The sequence below is a fragment of the Dipteris shenzhenensis genome, chromosome 17 (genome assembly GCF_047967505.1).
Source record: "Dipteris shenzhenensis isolate YYH24624 ecotype China chromosome 17, Dip_SZ_1.0, whole genome shotgun sequence".
NCBI classification, from domain to species: Eukaryota; Viridiplantae; Streptophyta; class Polypodiopsida; order Gleicheniales; family Dipteridaceae; genus Dipteris; species Dipteris shenzhenensis.
This window is the reverse complement of record NC_141612.1, coordinates 39,328,208-39,352,614: the sequence shown is the minus strand read 5'-3', so window position 1 is coordinate 39,352,614 and position 24,407 is coordinate 39,328,208. Positions and strand designations below refer to the sequence as shown.

The 24,407-nt window shown below is 46.5% G+C and overlaps 1 protein-coding gene across 1 annotated transcript in view; it reads left to right on the top strand.

Annotated features, from left to right (window-relative positions):
- The first annotated feature begins 137 nt into the window (after nucleotides 1–137).
- SCY1 (SECY homolog 1) overlaps nucleotides 138–24,407 on the top strand; it is a 60,816-nt gene continuing 36,546 nt past the window's right edge. The window contains exons 1-2 of the mRNA XM_087388892.1: nucleotides 138–417; nucleotides 19,690–19,859. Coding sequence (XP_087245018.1) covers nucleotides 206–417; nucleotides 19,690–19,859 — 382 coding nt within the window. The 5' untranslated portion in view covers nucleotides 138–205. The remainder of the gene's footprint in view (nucleotides 418–19,689; nucleotides 19,860–24,407) is intronic.

Genomic DNA, 24,407 nt, shown 5'->3' with positions numbered 1-24,407 from the left:
TGATTCCTTAGGGAAACCTACATGTATCACATTCAAATAAAATAATTTCAACATCTTCTACCACTAGCCCAAGATTTGTTCACTTTCTCCATGGGTATTCACAACAATTGAAAGAAAAAGAAAGGCTTAGAGAAAGAATTGTGAGAATGTAGCAACAAACACGTTAAAACACACACATTGTGCATTATCCAGCCACCTTTCAAGCATGGCTATGGTGGCAGCTGCAGCGGCCTCTCCTTCCATGCCTATGGCTTCCTCTGGCTTTCTCAGCTCCTCTTCCTGCTCGCGCTTTCTTCATCATCACTCCATCAGAAATTCGCCTTCTCGTCAATGCTTCTCACCTTGTCGCTCCGCACTTGCCTCCCCTTCTCTTGGACGAACACCAAGTCGCTCAGACTGGTTTTATCCAGATTCCCGGTAAGGTATCTTCTCTCTGGCTTTTTACGACGTTTGCCATTCGCTGATCTTCGCTGCATTTCCCGAAGAGGTGAAATTTGATGCGATTTAACTCTCGGCGCGATATCGTTAGTGTAGAGAAATATGAGCGAAATAACTTTTTTTTTGGAAAGTCCTGATCGTCGTCAGATTGCGTTATGAGCTCAAAAATTATTTTAGCAATCCAAGTGTCCGTACTAGACTTGAAATTTTGTTTGTTGGGCTTGAAAACTTTGAGACTTCGATTTTCAAAGTGCTCAAAAGCATGAAAGGATGTTGGAAGGTAGCTCATACTTTCTTTATGTCTTACACGATACGTGATCTACAAACGCGAATTTAATTGTTGAAAGCTAATTCATTTACTGGCGAGCTAATGGGATCATATGACTCGCATCTGCGTATAAAAGAGATTCTTTTTGTTGACGCTTGAACATTGGTCTTTTTATTTATAATCTTCTGGATGCCATTTTCTTTTCAGTTGTAAGCAATTTCCAAGGCTTGCAAATCTGAATCCTGTTGTCCATTTGGAAAGGCGAAAGGCTTTCTGATGCACATAATTCTTCATTAGTTCAAGACGAGTTTTTTGATAGCCTCACTTTGACTATCCGTCAAGGATGAAGCAAGGAGGCTGTTGAGTGAAGCTCGCATAGAGAAGAGGGAGAGAGAGAGAGAGCGGGAAGAGAATCCAAGTTGTCTTGAGTGATCTCAGAGTAATGCAAATGGCAGCATGTTCTTCCAAGATGATCTTACAATGGGTCCCTGCTCTTGCTGAAGTACTAAACCCTGACATAAATGCACCTGATGTGTATGGGATTAATCTACATGACATGTTGGAAGACTCTACTTGTATTCGTTGCCTCTCTACTAAGGAGTCTATCCCACATTGCTTATGGGCTGCAGACAGGCGAGGATCATCTGGAAGGGGATGCTAGTTGATTGAGCACCTTTATGCATTCTCCTTTCTTCATGACCTGGGTTTCAGTAGCCTGGCTTTCTCTTTCGGGGCGGTGTTTTATGAGAGACATGACTCTTCTTGGGCTCTTTCTTGTAGACAACATTGGGCCGAGTCATGCTCTCTTGATGATGTTCTTGGCTCCCCTTATAGACCGATACATGCCTCTGTGGACACCAGCATATCAGCATGGCATATTTGGAGATCCAGATGAACAGAGGCCTTGGATGGTTGTCAGGTCCACCTTGCACACACACTGGCCAGTATTTGGAGAGATACTACACATACCTTGGTGGCCATTTGGGGGAGCATGCAGGGATCCTCTTGGGCTGCCTCTACCAGGAGGACTGCTTTCCTTAGGGAGTGGAGTGGCTCCCTGTTCTTCTTAGAGTCCTCTGCAAGGTTGATGTGACACTTTCAGCGTTAGCTTGGGATGTTCTCTAGCTCTTTTACTTGAATTTGATTTTGCCCTATTAGGGTGTTTGGTTTTTCGTGCTATGCATGATGTATTCTTCCCTTGAGCTCTTGGAGTTTCATTCATACTTAATAGAAGTCTTCTTTTTGAAAGGAATATGTAGAGGTGATGTCAAAGTACAAAATATAGCCACAACTTTGACAACACCATAAGACACCAAGAGCAGGTTCTGTTGCTTATCCCTTTGGTGTCAACTCCTCCTGTCCCAAGTGAACCTCAATAGCTGCTCTAGGTTGAGCACTCCTTGAAAATCTGCTTACAAGTTCTCGGCAGATGAAGCTCCGTCCATTGCACGACTTTTCCTACAATGTGTAGGTCTGTACCAAGATGTTCTCTAGGTTTTTGGGACTTCTGCCCTGCAAAAACTATAGGTATGGATCCCTTGATCCCTCTGTCCCTTACCCTGAAATGTAACCTGCAGGCTGGGACTGCTGGAATGAATGCCTGTTCTCAAAGTGAGCCTATTTATAGGGCTGGAAAGCCCATAGACCTGGCAGACCTGTTCACAGACTGGACGACTAGTCTGTGAGCCAGCCAATGGCCCACAAGGGCCAGTCTGTGGCTTTCCTGCCCTATGGACCAAGATCTGGGGCCTATATAGATCCTCTGCAGGTGCCTTTTGCTGGCCTTGTACCTGCTGCCTTCTGCTCTAGCCTCCAGATGCTTCTCCAATCGATGCTGTACTTCCGACCTGTTGCAGACGTCTTGGACCTGTTGCTGTTGCTGCCGTTCTGCCGACAAGTATTGTACCTGCTTTACCAGTCCTTCTCTCACTTCCGCCACCTTTCTGCTGGCCCCATCTGGCTGCCCTTTGCTTGAGCCTATGTGCCTCACCAAGGGTCGGGTGCCAGCCTGTGCTGCTGGCCGGGGTGGCCCATGTGGCACCCTATATTCCATAGAAGAAGGAGATCTATGTGCTGTCCATGTGGCAGCCAATCTGCTGCCCACATGGCAGTCCTAAACTTAACTTCTCTGTCCCATCTAGCGTTATATGTCACCCTCCCCCATGTCCTCCTCTTCGCAGGTCCATATTCCAACAAATGCAGCCTTCATCTTGGCCAGTCTTTAAACTCAAGTTGTCCTGGAAGATAGCTTGAGGGGTAGCCATAAAGTAGCTCATAAGGGATCATACCAATGGAGGATGCTTGGTAGTATTAAGAAAAAACTCAGCCAAGCGTATCCACGTATCCCAAGCTTCTGAGCATCGTGACATAAATGTGTCCCCTCTCTTTGTCTATCCATCCATTTCAGGATGTGAGAGGTGCTAAGAACCATGTTCCCATGACAAAGAAGAGTTCTTGCTAGAAATAACCTAGGAACTTGGCATCTCTGTAATGAGCTATCCCTTGAGGAAGCCAATGAAGTTTAAAACCATGTTCAATAAACTAGCTGTTACTTGCGATGCAGAATATGTGGTCTTGGTTGGATGCAGTGTGCGACTTTTGTCATCCTATCAACCACAACCATAGTACTATTACATCCCTTGGCTGTGGTAGCCAAAGCAGCAATAAAATTCTTACTTATATGAGTCCATTTGTCTTCAAGAATAGCTATACACCTATGTCTTTGTTTTATAGTTCCTGATGAACCAGATCCTGCCAGCCTTTCTCTTCAGGTCAGTCTTTGTGTTCTTTGATGACAGAGCTACATATATATAGCAAGACCAAGAAAGTGTCAGTGGGCAGCGGAATATACGAACGGCGATAGAGAGCAGATATGGTAATATAGAGAGACAGCAAACTGCGACTAGAGAGGGAATAGACTGCACATGATTTTACAGGAAAAACACTGCATCTACTGCTGAGAAAACCTCCAAAGAATGATCACAACCCCAGGGCAGAACTGCACCACTGACGGACTGCACCTCCAAAGTCACGTGGAGTATGCTAAACTGCACCTCCGAACACTCCAATCTGAGGTAAGGAACTGCATCTCAGTCTGGTCATAACTGTAGGGCTGGAAACTGCGCACACAACTATCCAAGAACTGCTGTAGACTGTGCATTAAGACTGCCTAGGAACTGTACAAAGACCAGGGAGACAATAGCACTATATATAGGGGCAGGGGCCTGCTGACCTGTCCAAGCCAATTGACCTGGCCTGGTCAGTTAACCCCATAACTGGCCTGTAAGTGGCCCCATAGTGGGGCCACTAATTAGACCTATACCTGCCTAAACCAGGACTTGTGACTCAGCCTCTAACCCTGGCAATGTGCCTTGGCTAGGTCCCCCCCCTAACCCACAGACTTCTAACTTCACCCGGTAAAGGGGATTCAGGTGGTTGTCAAGCTTTTATAGGATATTAGACATTATGCCAAAAAGCTTATGCTTTATCCAACCTCCTGGGTCATGTAGGATGGCACAATCCAAGCAACATTTCGGTACTTAAAGATAGCTTTGACAACAGCCCCTAAAATACAATATTCAGACTTCAGTAAGCCATTTATTGTTGAAGCTGATGCTAGTGGCAGGGGATTATGAGCAAGAGCCTGGGGTAATAGCTTTTGAGAGCAGAAAATAGACGAGAAGGAATTTCTACTTTATGCTCATGATGAGGAAATGTTAGCTTTTATACATGCTTATCAAAAAATGACACCACTACATGTATGGTAGCCACTCTAAAGTAAAAATACTTGATCTGGTAAGGAATACACCCCTCTATACAGTCCTTCCACAAACCCTTCCACCAAAAGCTTCTTTGACCTTTTCATATGCCTGGTTTAGTCCCACATGACCTGCCATTTGCAAAGAATGCAACTCCTCCAAAACCAACCGTGTCAAAGATGAAGTTGGAGTAAGGAATATTCTGCCGTGGAATCACAGTGACCCATTCTTCAAACTATTATTTGGTAATGCTGAGTAGAGGTGTCTAAATCTGAGATACCTCTTGGTCATCCATAGATTCTTTGTGAAGAAAGTGCACCCAATCCATGGTAAATTTCGGAGATGTGGTACAACATGACCGCATTCTTGAAAGAGCATCAGCAACAATATTGTCTTTGCCTAATATTTTATCTCCATATCATGACTCTGTCCAAACTCCAGCCACACCTCTTTTGCTTAGGAGTCAAATGGGCTAAGATAGGAAATATACCTAAGGTCTAAAATAATTTTGCACCTTTGAGCTCATCTAAACATCATCCACACGTGGGATTGGAAATCTATTTCTGATAGTAATCTTGTTTAGATCTCTACAATCAATACGTAGCCGAAGGGAGCTATCTTTTAACACTCAGGGATAAAAAGGTGATTGGTATGCCTTATAAAATTCTATTTTTTGTTTTGCTTTCTCCACCTAAGGCAGTCTATATGGAACCCTGCTTACTGGTTTTGAACTTTCCCAAGGAGGATAGTGGTCCACATCCCTTTTCGGAGAAACTCAGTGGGTAAATCAGCAAACATATCAGAAAACTGTAGAAGCAAAACCTGCAGGTGAGGGTCTGCCAGTGTGATACCAATGCCCTTGTCCAGAATTATCCTTTACATTCAGTTTCTGAACATAGACTTACCCTGGTGGTGGATTCTTTACATAACTGCTCCAAATTCATTAAATTCAAGCACATAATGATCATCACAAAAGGTATAAGCTTCAGTTTGGCCAATTTACAGCACTGAAAATTAATGGTAAAATTGCCCTTATCCACTTCAACCTTGAATCTATGCTTCATGTCAGTATTCAGCAATCTAATAGCCTGAGCCGTCTTCGAATTTATAAAATTACGAGTGCTTCCATAATCTATCAATATTAGCACTTCTCTGCCAGTGATATTGTAATAAAAGGGGTAGTTTAGTGGCTCTTTATTTGGCTTTGTAGTTAGACTATAGGCTTCTAGGATGATGCCACATGGCAGTTTTGGGGAGTTATCCCACATGCACAGTTGTAAAACTGCCTGCCCTAATTTCTATAAAAGGCCTGGCTGTCCCACCTGCACTCATCTTATGATTGCACTTCTATTCATTGAATGAAACTGGATTGTACAGCAGGGCTAATCACTCAGCCTGGAATTCAATGAGGAGTAACCCTTTTTAGTCCTTGTGCAGCCCATCACAAGCCACTCTGGTAAGTTGAGCCCATGACTTACACCTTCCCCAAATGCTAAAAGGTACCCCCTTCTACCCTAGGCATTCTCCTGCTTAATTTGGTGATTTCTGTTCTAGTTGTGAGAGTTAGAGTGATCTGGGTCTGACGAGGGGCCAGAACTAGTTAGAGATAGAGCTAGTTCTGTTTCAGAGGTATCAGAGAATAAAAATCACGGGATAGTGGGAAAAATCATGTCCAATTGATTTGTAATTTGGAGCATGTGTTTGGAAGCCTAAGACCCACCTCTGTGCAAAATTATGTTGCCTAAAATTGCCCCAATCTCTATATGCCACATTTCAGCCTGTAAACAGGGAAAATTTTCAAGATTTCAAAATTTTAAACATCCTTGTGGTTGGGTTGACCTCTTGAATCAAAGGCCCAAGTCATCATTCCAAAATTCCTTGCATTGGAGCTCTTCTAGCTGCATATGCTTGGCTGCAGGAAATATTCTTCAAAACTAAGAACAACTGGACTAATTTGTGAAATTTTAACAAGACTCGATATACTATGTCACTTAAATCCCAAGGGAGTATTGAAAGCGTGCCAAGAACCTGCTTCCTCCCGTCTCTCCCCCCCCCCCCCCGGCTTGAGCTCCCTTGCCTTCGCCTCAGCTTGTCTGTTGCCACTGGTCCTTGCCTCGCGTCTGATTTTCTGGTTCACCATTTGCCAGCCTCTAGCGTGGAGTTGGTGCTCCAGTTTGGCTCGTAGGAGCAGGCCGTGGAGCAGCAATACGCACCTCATCGCGCCTCGTTCAGGCATGCATCGGTCAAGGAGCAGCTCAGGTCGCACCTTTGCCCCGCCATCGTTCCAGCTCGCACGATAGCCCTCAAGCTGGAGCTGCGCATTGGATGGAGCAAGGGCCAGTTTCTTGTGGCAGCCCGTGTTCGCTGCCGCTACACATCAAGGCTCCTTGCTGGGTGCTTTTTTTGCGCTCAGGCCGGGGCTGGTTCGTGAGCAGCTGAGCTTCATTTGGGGCTCTACAGCCCGTTTGGTTGGCCCGGGCTACCCTGGTACACTCAGCGAACTTGGAGTGGACTCTACGCAACCTTAATAGCAGGTCACGACTACCATATGGCCTTCTGAAGTGGCTACAAGTGCTTGAGGCTTTTGTTTCAAAGGACAGCTGAGTTTTTGGATTGGCAGGGCGGCTCTTTAGAGGAGCTTTGACCAGTTTGTGTAGCAGCTACTAGGTTGCCTTTTGGTGCGGCCTCGCTTCTCATTTGTGGCCTCTAGATAGACCTCGCAAGTAGACTTCGTACAGAGAGAGCGTGCCTCAGGTTCTTTTCAGATTCAAGTGGCCGAAGATTGGTGACATGCACTTCAAGATCGTGGAAAGGGGCTCACCAGGAATCCTTTCCTTTTGAACTGCACTTGCAGCCCACTCAGCTTGCAGCTCATTGGCAGGCTGCTCACTTTTGTTTTCCATTCTTTCCTCTTGATGGCAGCAGAGTGTTAGTGGTTGTTTTTTGGGGAGCAGCATCTTGACGGCGACCCCTTGGTCTGGCTAGAGGAGCTCTCATGGCAGCATCCTCGACTCCCAAAGCTGTTAAGATTTGCCTCTCCTCCTTAAACAAGCAACAGGTTCAGCACACAATTCAATCTCTTCAGGATAGAGCAGTGGTAGGACAGATCGTCAATTTGACACCCTCGAGGAGGCAGATTCCGGAGTGGCTTCAGGCAAGCTTAGCTCTAGCGGGTGACCACATGTAGGAAGTTATTATCTATGGGAGGGGTGCATTTCTCCTTCAGTTGAGCTGTCCAGCCACCTCACAGGCCCTCGTGGAGCAGAGTCTGATCTTCCTGGGTCATACTTGGTCTACCGTATCCCTTGGTATCATGGCTTCATGGTGGAGGATATGGATACGACACATCACGTCCCCCGCTTTCTAGTGACGCTCCGTTTCCCGAGGTGTGCAGGTCCATCCTTCTATAGGGGGGGCTTTTGACACAATCATGGAGTCTCCACCGGTTACAACAGCTTTAGTAGTAGCAGATGATGGGGTTCCCAGGCTCAGACTAGTTGTGGAGAACCTAGAGTCCCTCCCGGAGATGGTTCTCCTCGAGACCCTGGATGGGGGTACACTTCGACAGAGGTTGGAGATCTTTGGACTTCCTGGGCAGTGCCTATGCTGCAGATAGCGGGGGCACGTAGCTCGACACTATCTTGAGGACAGACACGGCCTCCTCCCTCTCCCCCACAAGTTCAATAGAGTGTGCAGAGAGAGACCCAAGAGGAGAGGGCTCAGTGCTCCCCCAGAAAGGAGCAGCAGGAGTCACAAGCACTTTGGGTGACGACAGGGGGATAGGATGACTCGATAGTCTTTCCAGGTCACCGGACCACACTTCGCAGGGACGCAGCTGCAGCGACTGAGAGATGCATAGGGATAGATGCTTATGGACCCCCAGGAGATTTTGGAGATGACCATGGACTTCTATAGGCAATTGTTTAAGATAGAAGAGATCCCGCTTGCCTTGTGGCCAAGGAGGCAATGTGGGAGCAGGTTCCAGTGGTGGTATCTCTGAGCCTGAGCAGATGCTTAGAGGCCCCTTTCATAGAGTACGAGCTCTGCGAGGCCCTCAAGGCCCTTCCTCCTCAGAAGTGCCTTGGAGAGGATGGCTTGACTCCGACTTTCTTTCGTTTCTTCTTGGAGCATATCTGCACTCCGCTCCGGCGAGCTTGCGAGGAGATTTTTGATACAGGTTCTCTCCCACCATCCTTGAGTCGTGGTTGGATCTGCTTGCTCTCGAAAGGGGGGATAGGTCGGACATTTGACAGTGGAGGCCGATTACCCTATTGGACATTGTATACAAGATCTTAGCCAAGGTCTTGAGTTTGCGATTGAGGCCCCACCTTCCAAATATCTATCATTGATGACACAGACTGGTTTTGTTTAAGAATGCAGCATCCTAGACAACATTTTTACCTTCTGGGAGGCAGTGGATTGGGCCAGAGAGGAGGCTCAGCCTCTAGTTATCCTTCTCTTGGACTTCGAGAAGGTGTATGATAGGGCGGAGTGGTCCTTCCTAGAGGGTACGATAGGGAGATTGGGCTTTTCAGAGAGATGGATTAGAGGGGTCTCAGCCCTCTATGCAAGGAGCTCCAGTTAGGTGACTATTGATGGCCACACGAGAGAGGCCTTTCTTTTATCCTGTTCAGCTTGATAGGGCTTCCCTCTTGCCCCCTTCCTTTTCTTCTTTATGGTGGAGGCATGGAGGAGGTCTAAGAGATCCGATATTGGGGGGCAGCCCTTGGATTTAGGTGGATCCCACGTGGGTAGACAGCAAGATACCTAGGGTGTCAGGCGGGGATGGATATCTCGGTAGAGCAGCAGATTGCCCCGAATTTTGAGAGCTTTCGGCGCAAGCTTCTATATTGGAACTCGGCCAAATTCTCCCTTGCTGGCAGAGCCCTAGTGGCTAACCAGGTCCTACTCGTTACGTCTAGGTATATCGCATCCTATTGGTGTTCTCCATAGGGACTGGATGGGACAGCTCATAAGATTGGTGCGTAACTTTATCTAGGTGGGCTTGGATGGCACACAGAACACTAGGGCTAGAGTGGCCTGGCAGACAGTGATTCTTCCACAGTCGAGTGCAGGGTTGTGCATCATAGACGCAGAGATGCAGAGCCGTGACCTTCTAGGAAAGTTGGTGCTTCGTGGTCTCACACCAGGCAGAGAGCCTTGGAAACTCCTCCAGAGAGGACTTCTCAGGAGCACCCCCCGGACAGGTGGTCAGTTGCAACAGTCTTACAGGTGGATCTTCTCGGAGGCATCGCTCACAGGGAGAGGATCCCGATTCAGGTGGAGCCTGATCACGGTGTGGCATAGAGTTTCAAGGGGACTCATCCCGGCTAGCCCTTCCTGGCAAGGAGGAATTTGAGAAACAACCGATTCTTTGGCACCTAGAGGTCAGAGATGCGGATGGACGGATGCCAGGGCAGAGGACGTACATTGAATGCGCACAGTGGGACAGTGGCCCAGCGAGATCCACTCTTTCGCCTGAAAGGAGCAGGTATACTGATAGCTGAGATCGATGTAGTGATCCTAGAGTTGTGGTGGGAGGGGTTGCGCAGCCCTTGGACCCCCCATTGTTGGGACATCTAGTTTTCTTTGATGGGGGTGCCTCTCTGGGTCTGGCTCTTTAGAGAGCATGGAGGATTTAGAGTGGTAGAGGATTAGGATTGTTGGTTGGTCGGGCAAAGTGTAGCATAACGATCTTAGCTGATCCAGAGGGAGTGGTTTGGCATATCTGGTTGTGGGAGGGCAGGCCTCTTAGGGACTTCCAGTGGGATCTAGGAGAGTGGTTCTGGCCAGTTTGAGTGGGACACTCGGACAGGAGAGAGGAGGTGCCGTTCTTTTCTTACATGAGCCGCATCGGCATCAATTGGATGCAGCAGGATGGTCCCCCTCGAGGGAGCGACATTGGCTAGAGCAAGACGTTCCCAGGGAGGTGGTTAGTCGCTTTTGGCCATGGCTATGGTCCAGTGTGAGACCACGGAAGATATCTTGATTCTTATGTCTTCTGGATGGTGGCTCGTGGGGCCTAACTGTCATTTGCACGGATTGGTATCTGACGTGTATTGGGTACACAGGACTAGCTCAGGTAGCCTGGGGAGGCTTAGGGCTAGGCAAGCTTGATTCTTGGGCTGAGTGGCAAGGGTACGAACTAGTTAGAGGTCTTCGCTATTTTTGGCGCTTGGGACCCAAGTCTATATAAGGGGCCCAGAGGTTCAGTTCTCAAGGAGCCGATGGGAGCAAGTCTCGTTCCCAGGTGCTAGGTCTGATCCTGGATTGAGTAGTGGACGCACGCGTGCATCATAGCGTAGCCCAAGGCCGAGCAGTAGATCCCAGGCTTCACAGTGCCACTTGGTGGTATGGGACACCAGGTTGGTTGGGAGTTCGTGCCAGTAGCTCAGCTTGTGGCTCAGAGGGGACATCTCTTGATTCAGGATCGCATCCCGTAGATGTCATGGTTGGGTGGTGAGTAGCCTGCTTAGTTTCCTCACGTTCTTGTGTTTGCTTGCAGATCAAAGGTTTCAAGAGTGTTGGGGTCGTGTCAGTTATGTCATGTGCATGGATTGGTATCTGTGACGTGTACTGGGTACACAGGACTAGCTCAGGTAGCCTGGGGAGGCTTAGGGCTAGACAGGCTTGATTTGGGGTCGTGTCAGGTATTAGAGCAAACATGCCTTGCAAGTGAGTGTTGGTTCATCAGTTAAGGGAAGTGGTACTGGATTGGGATAGAAAGAGAGAGAGAGAGAGAGAGAGGGTGATTTTGTGCAAGATGTGACGGACTGAGAGAGAGGGAGAGAGGTGTAGTTAGGAGGAAGTAGTGAGGTCTGGGTAGAGGAGTGAGAAGGGAGTCGTGAGAGAGCGTAGGGTTGGGGCAAATCAAGGGGGATTCCGTATATGGGTGGCTGCTCAGGCGTGATGCTAGGTAGAAGAGGAGCACCGGAAGCTGCGCAGCAGGATAGGGCTAGATTGCAATCTAGGCTAGATGCTTTTCGGGGGGAACTGGAGGCTTAAAAAAGCACTATCCCTCCGTTTTTGGAGGGTGAGCTTTTGAAAAGCAAGGCTTTACTAAAAGCCTGCTCTCCCGCTATTAAATTCGGCACCTTGCTTGTGGATTGCGCGAGCTTTCAGCCCCTCTACGTCTTCACGCTCGGGAGCCATAACCACTGTACGGCCTGCTGCAGCACTTTGTATGGACAAAAAGGAGCGGGAGTCTCGGGTTCAGGGATCCGAGCTGAATCGTCAGCTCAGCTCAGCCCAGCTTACCTTCTTCATCGGCCAGCCTTCCCTTCTTCCATCGTCTCCTTCCTGGCTAGCTTTCACTTCATCTCTACCTCCTAGCTCCGAGGTCACCTGCTTGTTTCTCTTCTCTAGCCTATCTTCTTTTTCAGATCAGATTTCAGTCATGGCTGATTCCGTAGACCCCGAGCTTGCGATGGGAGACCAGGATATGAACTACCATGCGGATGATGACCAGGGTCTCTACGATGATTTGATTACGAAGACTACCTTCAGTGAATTCACCACTGCTCTGGATGAAAAGTTCGAGCGGGTTAACACGAATCAAACAGGGTCGACACAGCAACTCCAAGGGATTTAGACGTCACTCCCACTTTTGACTAGCACTGTTCAGGCGCTAACGCATGTGGATGCCTTGGCTTCAGTGTTAGGTCCGAATATCACTCCAGATCCTTTTTTTAGAGATCAGAAGTCCCGTACCAAGGAGGTGGTTGACACTTGGTTGCACAAGTGGCAAGTACACTTCTAGTGTCACCCTTACCTAGATGACAAGAAAATCCAGCTTGCAGCAGGGTATATGTGAGGAAAGGCTTTATTGTGGTGGAAGAAACTCCGACCCAAGCCTGCAACATGCATAGAATTCGAAGGGGTCTTCAAGAAAGAGTTTTTGAAGAAGGAGGAAGGTTACGATATCGCTGGCAAGCTCAAAGCCCTCGATATGTCCAAGCTGAATCTGACTTTTGAGGTTTATCTTCAGAGGTTTCGAGATTTGCAAACCAGAGCTACAAAGATGGATCCAATGACCTTGTTAGGTTTCTTTGTGGATGGTTTGCTTGACTCGTACAAGCTACAGATCAAGAATAATAAGTGTACCACTTTGCAAGAGGCCATGAATTATGCGCGCATCTATGATGATACCATGGCCAACGCAAAGGGAACCACCGTTGCCGACACGGGTGGGAAGAACAAGAGGAAGTTCTTCCAGTCTACCACTGGTACCAGGGAGTCGAAGTCTATAGACAACGCCTCCAAGAAGCACTCGATTCAAACGAAGAATGGTCATGCCCGTTTCCTCTGCACATTGAAGTTAAAGAAAGAAGGACGTTGCTTCATCTGCGAGGAGCGGGGCCACACTAGGAATGATTGTCCTAAGCGCAAGAACCAGATGCAAGCGCCGGGACCGAAGCTCCATGCAGGTCCGCACTTTCTTGTAATTGCACTTCTAATAATTCGTTATTTGGTTGGCATGATCTTTTTCGAGTTTATGGAGAAGTGAGGGACCAAAGAGTTCATAGTCTCTTTGATCCGGGCAGCTCTCATAATTTTGTTAATTACAAACTTGTCCAGAAGATGGGGCTGTCAGGTGCAGCTTCCAACTGGGAAGCAGCTTTGGGATCGCAAGATTGAAGCACTTTCTATCCGGATTCAAGACTACACAGTTGCTCTTACGTGCTATTTCATGCACTTGTAACACGTGGACTTGTGCGTGAGCTTCGTGAATTGAAGCGTGGGCTGTACGACTGTAAGGGGCTGTTGAGCAGGGAGCTAGGCAAGAAGTTAGGAGCAAGGAGCTAGGCAAGAACTTAGGAGCAGGGTCTTGCTGCTCTAATACCAAATGTTACAGAAAGAGAGTGTGAGAGCAAGAGAGCTGAACGTAGTGCTTGCAATAGAAGAAGTGACTGATACAAGAAGTGGGATGGGTTTTGTCTAAGTGACAAAACCTTATCCTTCACTAACCGTAGTTAGTGAACTAACTGTGGTTAGGGAAAAAAATCTCTAAATGAGGAAAAAGTGCTCCTGCTGTACTGTACTTGCGCAAGCCCGTACATCTGTGCCACTATTCTGTACAACGCCCATACTGCTAGTATTGCAAGCAGCGCGTTCGTACGTAGGTAAAGTGCTGCAGGTACTTAGCCTGTACATTGTCCGTACCATCGATTTGTGTGCCATCCTTGTGCAGCCGTACCACTGTCAGTCGACTATATGGAACCTGTATAGTAGCTCGTCGTCCGCACGCTGCTCCTGTGCTACTGTCCGTACAAGTCGCACGGACTATTTCGTACAGCTGTACATTCGTCGTACATTTGCAGCTATTTCGTACATCCGTCGTACCTGCGTTGTACTAGTTCCGTACAGATTTGCGCCAATTGTCCGTACAGGAAGGACCGTACGTTCGCACACAGGAATCCGTACATTACATTCGTACATGTTGCTACAAATCCGTACACAGTACGGATATCCCTACATTTTGCAAGCTCTTGTACTTTTCGTCGGCATCTGCACTTTTGTGCAGGTTATATTCTAGCAGGTACTCTAGCAGTTGGTTTTTTGGTAGGCATTGTTTGCAGATAGCCATTGTTTGGCTTAGATCTTGCAGAGAATTTGGGGCATTCTGTATTTGTGGGCAGACATTGTATTTGGGTTGCAGGTTGTCCAAAATTTGGGGCTTTTGCAATCACACTGCAATTTTGCAGTAAAATTTGGGGCTTTTGCAGGCAGAGTGCAATTTGTGCAACATTTGGTGCTTTTAGACCATTTGCCCTCTTTTGTATGCAAATTTCCACAAGAAATTGGGGCTTTTGCATTTGGGATGCAATTTTGCGGGTAAAAGGGCATTTTGGAAGTCTGCAAACAGTTTTGGACTCAGTAGGAGTCAAATTGCAGAATTTTGCCACCTTTTGCAGATTCTATTTGCAGATTTTTGGGCATTGAGCAGAGCATTGTCGTGTATTTTGAGCCTTTGACAATATTTGTCACTGTGGGCATTTTTTTCTTTGCAGATTTTACTTGTGCATCTTACATCCCAGGTCGGGATTTTACTTGTTCAGTTTGCTGTATTTCTAAGTTTATCTAGCAAAAATGGCACATAACAACTCAAATGGGGTGTTCGAAGTTCTCACACAGGAGGATAAGTTGGAGTATGTAGTGTCTCATCAACACTGAAAGAGCATTCATCCTTTGAAGGATCATAATTGCAAGTCAAAAAAGCATATGGGTCATCATCATTAGTGGCTGTAGTATCTGAACTACCCACTAAAAAATCCGAAGTGCAAGTCAAAAGGGCATAGTGCTCTTCAACCAAGTTGGCTGCAACATCTCCTCCATCATGGCAATGTGGACCTTATGCATCTAATACAGCCATACCGGAATCCCTTTTCTTTTCTTTGGCTATGCGCTTCTTGCACTCTCCAATATAATGACCTATTTGGTTGCCCCGCTGAAAATCAGAATTTACAGCAACCTCCGCGAGCTCCACAAGTACAGATTCAGCCCCCAACTGAATTGGTACAACCTTAGGGTGTGGATGAAGTTGTCAGGCAAGAAATTCAAATGATACACGCAGCCAAAACAGTCCCGCATTGGCTGCTTGAGACTCTCAGGGAGAGTAGGCTTGAAGCTCCATTGCCTGGCAGAACTCGTAGTGCAGTAAGGCACATGGAGGGAGCTCATTCAGTTGAATCAGCTTATGGAGGTACTCTTCTTGATGAGGAGGAGCCTGAGACATTTGAAGAAGCAAAAGATAATGTGCATTGGATGAATGCCATGCACAATGAGTTGCAATCCATTCATAAGAATCAGACTTGGGATGTTGTGGATTTGCCACCAGGTAAGAATGCCATAGGTACACGGAGGGTTTTCAAAGTCAAAAGAAAGCTAGATGTGTACATTGATCGGTACAAGGCAAGGCTGGTTGCAAAAGGATATGCTCAGAAAAAGGGCATAGATTATGAGGAGACTTTTGCTCCTACATCCAAGATGACAACCATCAGGTCAGTTATAGCCATGGCTGCAAATTTTGAATGGAATGTTCATCAGTTGGACATTAAAACAGCTTTCCTTAATGGAGACTTGTTGGAAGAGGTTTATGTCAAACAACCTCCGGGCTTTCAAATTTCAGGAAATGCACTTTAGGTATGCAAGCTGAATAAAGCTTTGTATGGGCTGAAACAAGCCCCAGGTGCATGGTATGCCAAAATTAACGCCTTTCTGACTGGCAAGGGGCTGCATAATAGTCCAACTGAGAGCACCCTCTACATCAAGAAAGATGGGGGGGATATTCTGGTCATCATTCTTTATGTAGATGACATGCTGCTCACCGGATCAAATGAGGAAGCTCACCGGATCAAATGAGAAAGTAATTGCAGATTTCAAGGCTCAATTGAAAGCTACTTTTGATATGTCAGATTTGGGCTTGTTACATTTCTTTTTGGGGATCCAGTTTATTCAAGAGAAACGTGGCGTTGTTATGTCTCAGTCCAAGTATGTTCAAAAGCTCTTGGACATGCATGATTGCAAGCCTATGTCCACTCCCATGGAGTCGGGGCTGAAGCTTACAATGCATGATGCGGGTGAATCAATTGATGTCACACTCTATAGTCAGGCTGTTGGATGCCTCATTTATCTCTGCAATACATGACCTGATATTTCTCGGGTGAGTAGGTATATGCACAGCCCAAAGATTATGCATTGGCAGGCTGTAAAACGCATCTTCCGTTACTTGCAAGGTACAAAGTCTTTTGGCTTGATGTTTACTAGGGGGGGTGACTTGCAGATGCATGCTTATAGTGACTCAGATTGGGCTGGAGACTATGATACTAGGCAGTCCACCAGTGGGAATTGTTTCTTTCTAGGACATGCTTGCATTTCTTGGTTGAGCAAGAAACAATCTACAGTGGCTACCTCCTCATGTGAAGCTGAGTACAGGGCAGCTTTCACAGTGACAGTTGAATCTGTTTGGCTGCGTCGTTTATTTGTTGATCTTCATCTTTCATTGGAGGGTTCTTCTCAGATTCTCACTGATAGTCAGAGTGCTATAGCAGTGGTAAAGAATCCTGTGTTTCATGCTCGCACAAAGCACATTGAGGTTCATTATGACTATGTCAGAGAGAAGTTGCATGCAGGAGAGATCAGTATGATCTATGTGTCAACACATGACAATGTTGCAGACATCTTTACCAAAGTACTTCCACGTGAAAAGTTTGAGGCATTTCGCAGTGCCCTGAACTTATCTCCTTTTGGTGATTGATCATTTCCTTGTACATGACATTGGCACTGCAGGGGGGTGTTAGAATTATTATTATAATTCAGCAGTGACCAATGTAATGTAATAAGTAGCTTAGGGGCACTTTTTTCTCATTTAGAGGTTTTTGCCCCTAACCACAGTTAGTTCACTAACTACGGTTAGTGAAGGATAAGGTTTTGTCACTTAGATAAAACGCATCCCACTTCTTGTATTAGTCACTTCTTCTATTGCAAGCACTACGTTCAGCTCTCTTGCTCTCACACTCTCTTTCTGTAACAAGGACACCTCCGGATTGTCTTAGTTATTCTAAGACAACATAAGCTCTATGCCAAGATGAGTACATGTGATTTCTTTATGAAGGAGATCATTTACTTGGGACACAGGATTTCTTCTGAAGGTATTAGCATTAATCTGGATCGTATCTAGAAGGTCTCGGAATGGCCTATCCCTCAGACGGTGAGACAACTTTGTTCTTTCCTAGGATTCACGGGTATTCAACGGAAGTCTGTGCATGATTATTCACACATCACAGCACCCCTGACCAACATATTGAAAGGTCGTGGACGTAGGTCTACCCAGCCGATCTCTTGGAATGATGCATTGAACAAGGCTTTTGAAACCTTGAAGTTAACTATCAAGGAAGCACCTGTTCTTGCATTACCCGATCCTACCCGGCCTTATGTTTTAGAGGCCGATGCGAGTGATTTTGCGATTGGGACAGCTTTATTCCAAGAGGGCAGACTTGTAGCTTTTGAGAGTAAGAAGCTAGACGACACCCAATATCGTTGGCCCACACTAGAAAAAGAACTCTATGCAGTGCAAGGCTTGGCTTGCAAGCATATTCTACACATTCTCCACGAGAGATATCCGTTGGAAGTATAGACCACCTTCTTGGTTGTTAGCCCCTGTTTTGGACAGTCCCTAGGCAGTGAGCTGGGATTGCTGGTACGCTGGATTTGGACAGCCAGGTCCTTTGTTTGTATTTACCATCATCAGCCCTAGTTAGCAGCTGATTTGTATGGAGTTTTTTTCAAGTTTTAATAGAAAGTTCTTTTCTTTGCGAAAAAAAAAAGCATTTCAAAGGGTTGCACCATGTCTCGGATTGATTGGATTATGATTGATATGATGCTGAGGCAAAAGCCCATTTTCCAGGTGCTGCAAGCTAATAATATAGTGCTTCAAATTCAGTTATGACAAGACATTTTGAATCGCAATAGCAGCCGGAAGGGTTGTGCCAAGAGTCATTTCATTTGAAGTTTACTTTCCCCAATTTTGGAGCAAAGTCCCTGCTGTTATATGCAATTGACAGATACAGCTTATCCCAGCTGATTTTTAGCAAATATGGGATTATACTATTCTATCCTTTTCTTATGCTCTATTGATCACATGTATTTCAGTTATTGCATATCCTTGTAACATCCAAATGCAATCGAGGTCACTTGCCATGTTTCAAGCGAGGGGTATGTCATGAGGGCTTGGCTTTTTGAACTTGCATGTGGGCAGGGACCGTGGAAAACCAAGTGGGCAGGGCCATGGGATGTGGGTGTGCAAAGTTCTCCCTAGGGATTGGTGCCTTGGGGGTGAATTTGGGGTTTGGTCCAAAGAGGGGGCAAAGGACCCCTAGAAATTCAAGTTGGTCATTGGTTTGGTCTTAAAATTGCCCCACTAGAGGGGCAATGGGAGCAAATGAAGAGGGGGATGCCATGTGGCATTTTCCTTGAGGCCGGTTTTTTTGGAAGATGGGGGCAGTTCCAACTGGTAGACAACTTCACTAACTCTCCTTAGAACTTTGTATGGACCATTATATCTATGTGCAAGTTTGGTATTAGTGTCTCCCTTCAGAGAAGCATATCTCATCTTGTGGACCCTGAGAAACACACAATCCCCCTCCTCAAAAAAAGTTCTCTTCGATTCTCATCTGCATACAGTTTCATGTAGGCTTGGGCCTTAATTGTATTATCCTTGCATTGCTGTAGTAAAGTAGTCATGTGGGCCAGATCATCCTTTGCTTATTGGTTTGGTTGGCCATTGCTCAATCAACAACTGTGGAAAGCACATGAACTTTGGAGCCAAACATAGAGCTTCAAAATGGGCTCATCCCAATAGAGGTATTTTAGTACTATGATAGAGAATTTAGCTAGATGAAGCCACTGGTCCCACATTGTTTTGAGTGCCTAAACAGAAATGTCTGAGGTATTCTTCCAACCATCTATTTACGCTTGTTTAACCATCAGTTTGAGGATGATCAGCAGTGCTACGGGTGAGAATTGTGCCCATAGATTTAAACAAGTCCTTCCAAAAATGCCCCATGAATTTGGCATTATGGTCACTCACAATCTCTTGTGGTAATTCATGTAGTTTTAAGACATTTTTTAAAATTGGGAAGCAATGATGAGGCTAAGTATTGAATTTTGGTGGGTATGAAGTGTGCAGCTTTAGTGAGCCTATCAATCCCAGCATAAATGCTGTTCTGGCCTCTAGGAGTCACAGGCAAAGTCCATGGAGATATGTGTCCATTTACCTTCTGGAATAGGTAGAGGTTGGAGCAAACCAGCTGGGATGACGTTTAATTCCCTGTTCTGCTGGCATGTAAAAGAGCAAATACAGCATAGTCCTGAAGGATGATGACATGAGTAGTGAATGCTGATCTTTTGCCTCTGGTATATATAATTGCCCCTTTAAGATATTATTTCTATAAGAACCAAATCATGAGGAAACCAAGGGTTTTTATTTCATCATTTACACATAATGATATTATCACATGCTTATCCCTCTCAGTGACTCCTTTATTTGTATTGTAAAATCCTGGTACATTTGGTCCTTCTATTTGCCTTTTGAAAAGAGCAGTTTTACAATTTGGCTTCTGCAAGTGTTATGCTGCTTTTGTAATTTTGTGAGGCCATGTAGAAAGCGTGAGGTGAAGAGATGTTAGATTTTAAATGCTTTTAGTTTATGGCGAATTGTGGGTTCAGAGGGACAGGGCTTGTGGGAGATTACTCATTTGATCCGTTGGGACTCCAAGAGAGCACATCATTAAGGTTATTGAATGATTGGAGGGACCTCTTCATAGATGTCATGGAGGCTGTTAGAGGCAAGCAGTCAGGAAGGCCAGCAGGTTCATCTTCAGGCAAAGGTGTAGCAGGTATTATCTTTGATGTTTATTATGCAGTCATGGACTCCTTTCACATGGACGTCCCTGTTTTTCCTGTTAGAATCTTAGTGTTTGGGGAAAACAAAGCAAGTTTCATGATTCTTACTATTGGAACTGGGGATCGTTCCCCTGTTGATAGTGTCATTTGTCTAGCATTTTTCAAAATCTAGATGGCAGCTTATGCTTGGATAATGATGAGAACATAAGTGTAGCTTTGCTCACTAAGTAGTTTTCTTGTCTACTTTTAGCTTTGTTTCACGTCTCTTCCAAACTCCTCTCTCTCTCTCTCTCTCTCTCTCTCTCTCTCTCTCCATATGAGGCAGGGATGACACGAGCATCTGCGGACAGACAGGGGCCAGTCACATCATACGGGCATTCACTTCTGGACATGGGTAGGGTACACGACCTCATCATCTATAATGGTCTTGAGCTATGGCCCTCCTCAGGTGGCTTCACTTGTTTCTCACATGGGGGGGGCTCTAGCATAGTTGACTATATCATGGGATCTCTTGCCTTCACAGCACACATCAATGACTTCTTTGTTTCACCGCTCCCACGTGAGGCAGACCACACTTACCTCTTTTTCAACATCTCCACTCCCGGTCTCACAGCACCACACACCCCACCGATCACCACTTATCATGACATACACTTTGATCACGACTTATCACCCGCCTACTCCGCATGGCTGTACACACTACTCGCATACATTGATCACATACTCCTAGAGGATCGTGCCGCCCTAGTTAGCCGCTCACTCCATGAGGCTGCCCTATATGCCTTCTCCTACACCACACGTTCCACTAGACCTCCACCTCCTGGTTCTGTGCCCTGCAATAATTGGTACGATGAGGAGTGGAAGGCTTTTCGTCGGCAACTCCGACTCGAGGCCCAATATAGCCTTCCGAGTGAACCTGACACGATATGCGAGTATCGTTGTCTAGTACGCCGGACGAAGCAGGCATTTGTCCGCTGAAACAAGGATGAGCTATTGAATACTTTGTTCAGCAGCAACTCTAAAGACTTTTGGCACAAGTTCTTTGAGTAGAAATCACCTCTACCCCTCATTGACACTCAAGTTTGGCACACCTACGCACATAGCTTGTATGATGTCCCCAACCAACCAGCCCCGGACTCATCACACGCACCACCCTATTCACTAGAGGCGGTGTCAAGGACACGGCATTGAGGCTCCATAATGGCCGAACGAAAGATCATGAGGGGCTATGCATTGAGTTTATTGCATATGGCTATGCATGCGGGTGACGTTGTTTTGATATCCTCATTTGTTGAGGGCCTCCAGCGACATCTGGATGCACTATAGGTTTTTTGTGAGTCACATGATTTGAACGTGAACCTTGGCAAGACCAAGGTAATGATCTTCAACACATCTCGGGCCGTCATGTGTAGTGAGCAGTTCACATTTGATGGATCATCGGTTGAGATCATCTCCTCATATACCTACCTGGGCGTCGTCTTCTTTGGCCCGATTTTCACAATGAGACCAACGATGCAGCCCCGTTTGAGCCGGAGATGTGCCTCACTTGCTCGCATGGAGAGACAATGCTTCCACTGACACTTATTGGACCCTCGGACCAAGGCTCTTCTTTTTGACTACTTGGTTTGACCAGCAGGCATGTGCGGTAGCCCTTGTTGGGGGCCAGATCTCTTAGACACAGAGTGGGCTCGGGTGGAGTGATTGCAGATCCTCTTGCTCTCGTGGATGATCCGAAGCAAGCCATCAGTCCACATCACATCATTCGGGCCGCGCGTCCCCACTGTAGCTAGATGCGGCGTTCCAAACCATTACCTATCTACACCGCGTCAGACAGTACGGGTCCAGTACAGCGAAGCGACGCAGGTTGCCATGGCTGGCTCTGTCTTCATCCATGGGCCTTGCAGATGGGGGGGATGAGAGAGGTTGGTATGCCTAGACACGTAGGTGGTTTGAGAGATTGGGGCTTCACATAGACAGGCTGCCCCCCTTTCAGGACAGCTTAGACACTCCATCTATCCCACTGGGATACCACGAGGTCAACCAGGTCATTCTAGAAGATCTACTACAATTACACACATTCAGGACCTAGTTGGAGCCGAGGGTGCTTCCAGTGAAGCTCAGTTTCTACAGAGACCATTGTCTGCACATCTCTGAGGAGGATTTCATTGTCCCACCAGAGTACACTCGGATCCACATGCCACACTCATTGAGGATCTCTATCGAGCAGTTTCGAGTTTCACCACACCGACTCTGTATTGAGAGTGGGCGAGCTGAGGGGATACCCAAGGAGAGACGCATATGCACGTTATATGATCAATAGGAGGTGGAGTTAGAGGAGCACTTCGCGTTCAGATGCCCCCTGTACTACGAGATCCGCGGTTGATACCATACCTTTTTTAGGGACGGTCTTGGGCCATATCCATACTTCTCTCATACCCAGACCAGGGATGCCTCGCCACCTTCATCCATGAGGCGGTCCTCTATAGGGAGCACTTACTAAGGACACAGAGACAGTCTTGAGGCACATGACCCATTCCCTCTCAGAGCAGGATCATAGAGTTCTTCCAGTCAGACCGCACGCGCCCTACAGTCACTGACAGCAGAGGCAACAGAGACCCAGAGCCCGAGGCAAGCTGCATTCAACAGCGGACGGACATGCATATCACACTGAGCGACCTCCCATCCCTGTTCAGACCTGGGGCTCGGTCCATAGGGGTTACTATAGCCCTGGTCAAGTGCAGAGTCATTGCCAAGAGACCGAGACGGATGGCACCCACAGATAGTCGCCAGCGCCCCATCACTGGCTACATATCAATATCCCCCTGACACACATATACTTCTGTGGGGCCGCTCGCATGGACCAGTGCCAGCCAGGCTGACCCGAGTATGAGGATGATGATGATGTTGTGGGTAAGGAGGAAGGGTTGAACAGGCTGAGCCTCTAGCAGGCTGTAGCTATGTCTCATGCTGCCTCGGCACTTGTGAAATATCAGTGGGAGCTATCTATTGATGGGCATTCTAATGTTGAGGGGCATGAGGCTATTTCTCATGTCGTCCAAGCAATCTATAGCTATGACAATTGAGGCACCTCTAAAATTGCGATACCTTCACAAGCCAAACTTCCTACACCTCAAGTAGAAATGCATTGATTCAAGAGCCCCTGCTACATGATGGACTGTTATATGCATAAAGTTTGCCTAGAGAGACATTGGCTTAGGAAGGAGAGTCTTTTGAGATGCTCCGCCTGAAGGCTTCCTCCACAAATTCTCTGATCATGTGTTCTAAGTTGATGAACATTGAAAGGGACCTGCAATGTATATGCCCAAAAAGAAATGATCTATGGTCTCAAAAGGATCTTGTGTGAAGGCAACTGGCCACTGACTAAGGTGGATGAGGAATCTTCAAAAGATGATAGATTGAGTGCTGTGCCTGGTCTTTGAGACATTTTTGTCTTTCTCCACCTGGGTCCAAGCTGATATGCTCCTGGATGACATTGTTTGCACCTACAGTTTGTGATCTTTGATATAAAGGGTCCACATCCAATGTGATCAATAAGTCTCTGATACCCCAGATGACCTAAGGCGAGTTGAGAAGAAGGCTGTTCTCCCACCCCCCAAAAAAGTAAATAGAAAAGGAGGGTGATAGAAAAAAAAGTAAAGGGAGGGAAAGGAAAATAGAAAAAGCGACTGTGAGGAGAAGCATAAGGAGAGGGAGGTAAAAATAAAGAAAAAGAGAGGGTGAAGCAACCATGCTAGACATGGGCTGTGCAGGTAGAAACGTAAGCTACAATCAAAGAGGGAGAAAGTTGCAGGGGGGAAAGAGAGTTGGCTGCAGGTGTGAGTGAAAAACAGCTGAGTGGCTGACACAGAGGGAGTGTGCTGTAGAGTTCAGGGGGAGAGAAAAAATCAAAGGTGCTATGAGCGAGGTTGGGGGTGAAATCGCCTGAAGAAAAGAGGAGCAGAAGAGAGATCCCAGCTGCAGCTTCCTTGCAGGAGTAGTGCAGGCAGCAGGAAGGATGGTGGGAGAGCACTGGGAAAGGGAGAGGTTGAGGCTGCAAGGAGGAGAGGAGGAGAAGGCTAAGGGCGAGCTGTGTTTTGTAGTTTATTCAAAGCAATTCCGTTTTGTCTTCATCTCTTTCCTCTGGGCACTTGTGGGTATTTCTCCACATTGAGAGTAAGGCTCCCTTGGGATCAAGACAGTGCTGCTCCTTTTCTGTCGAATAAGGGATTTGTAATATATTTTCAGGCTGGCTGCAGTTCTATAATGCCCCTTTAATCTTTGTCCTCTTCCATGGTTTATTAATACACCATGATGAAAACACTTTAAATGTTGTCCATAGTGTTTTCCATACGTTTCATGAAAATATGATTGGAATATGGTTCAGCCCGTGGGGCTGAATCATATGTGACCCTAATTCTAACAAACAAAAAAGAAGAAATTATATATTATACACATTTAATCGTTAGAGAGTTATAGAACGTTGAACTCATGAAAGACAATTTTTTTTTGCAAAAACGTGATTTTCAAAAGGTCCAGGACAT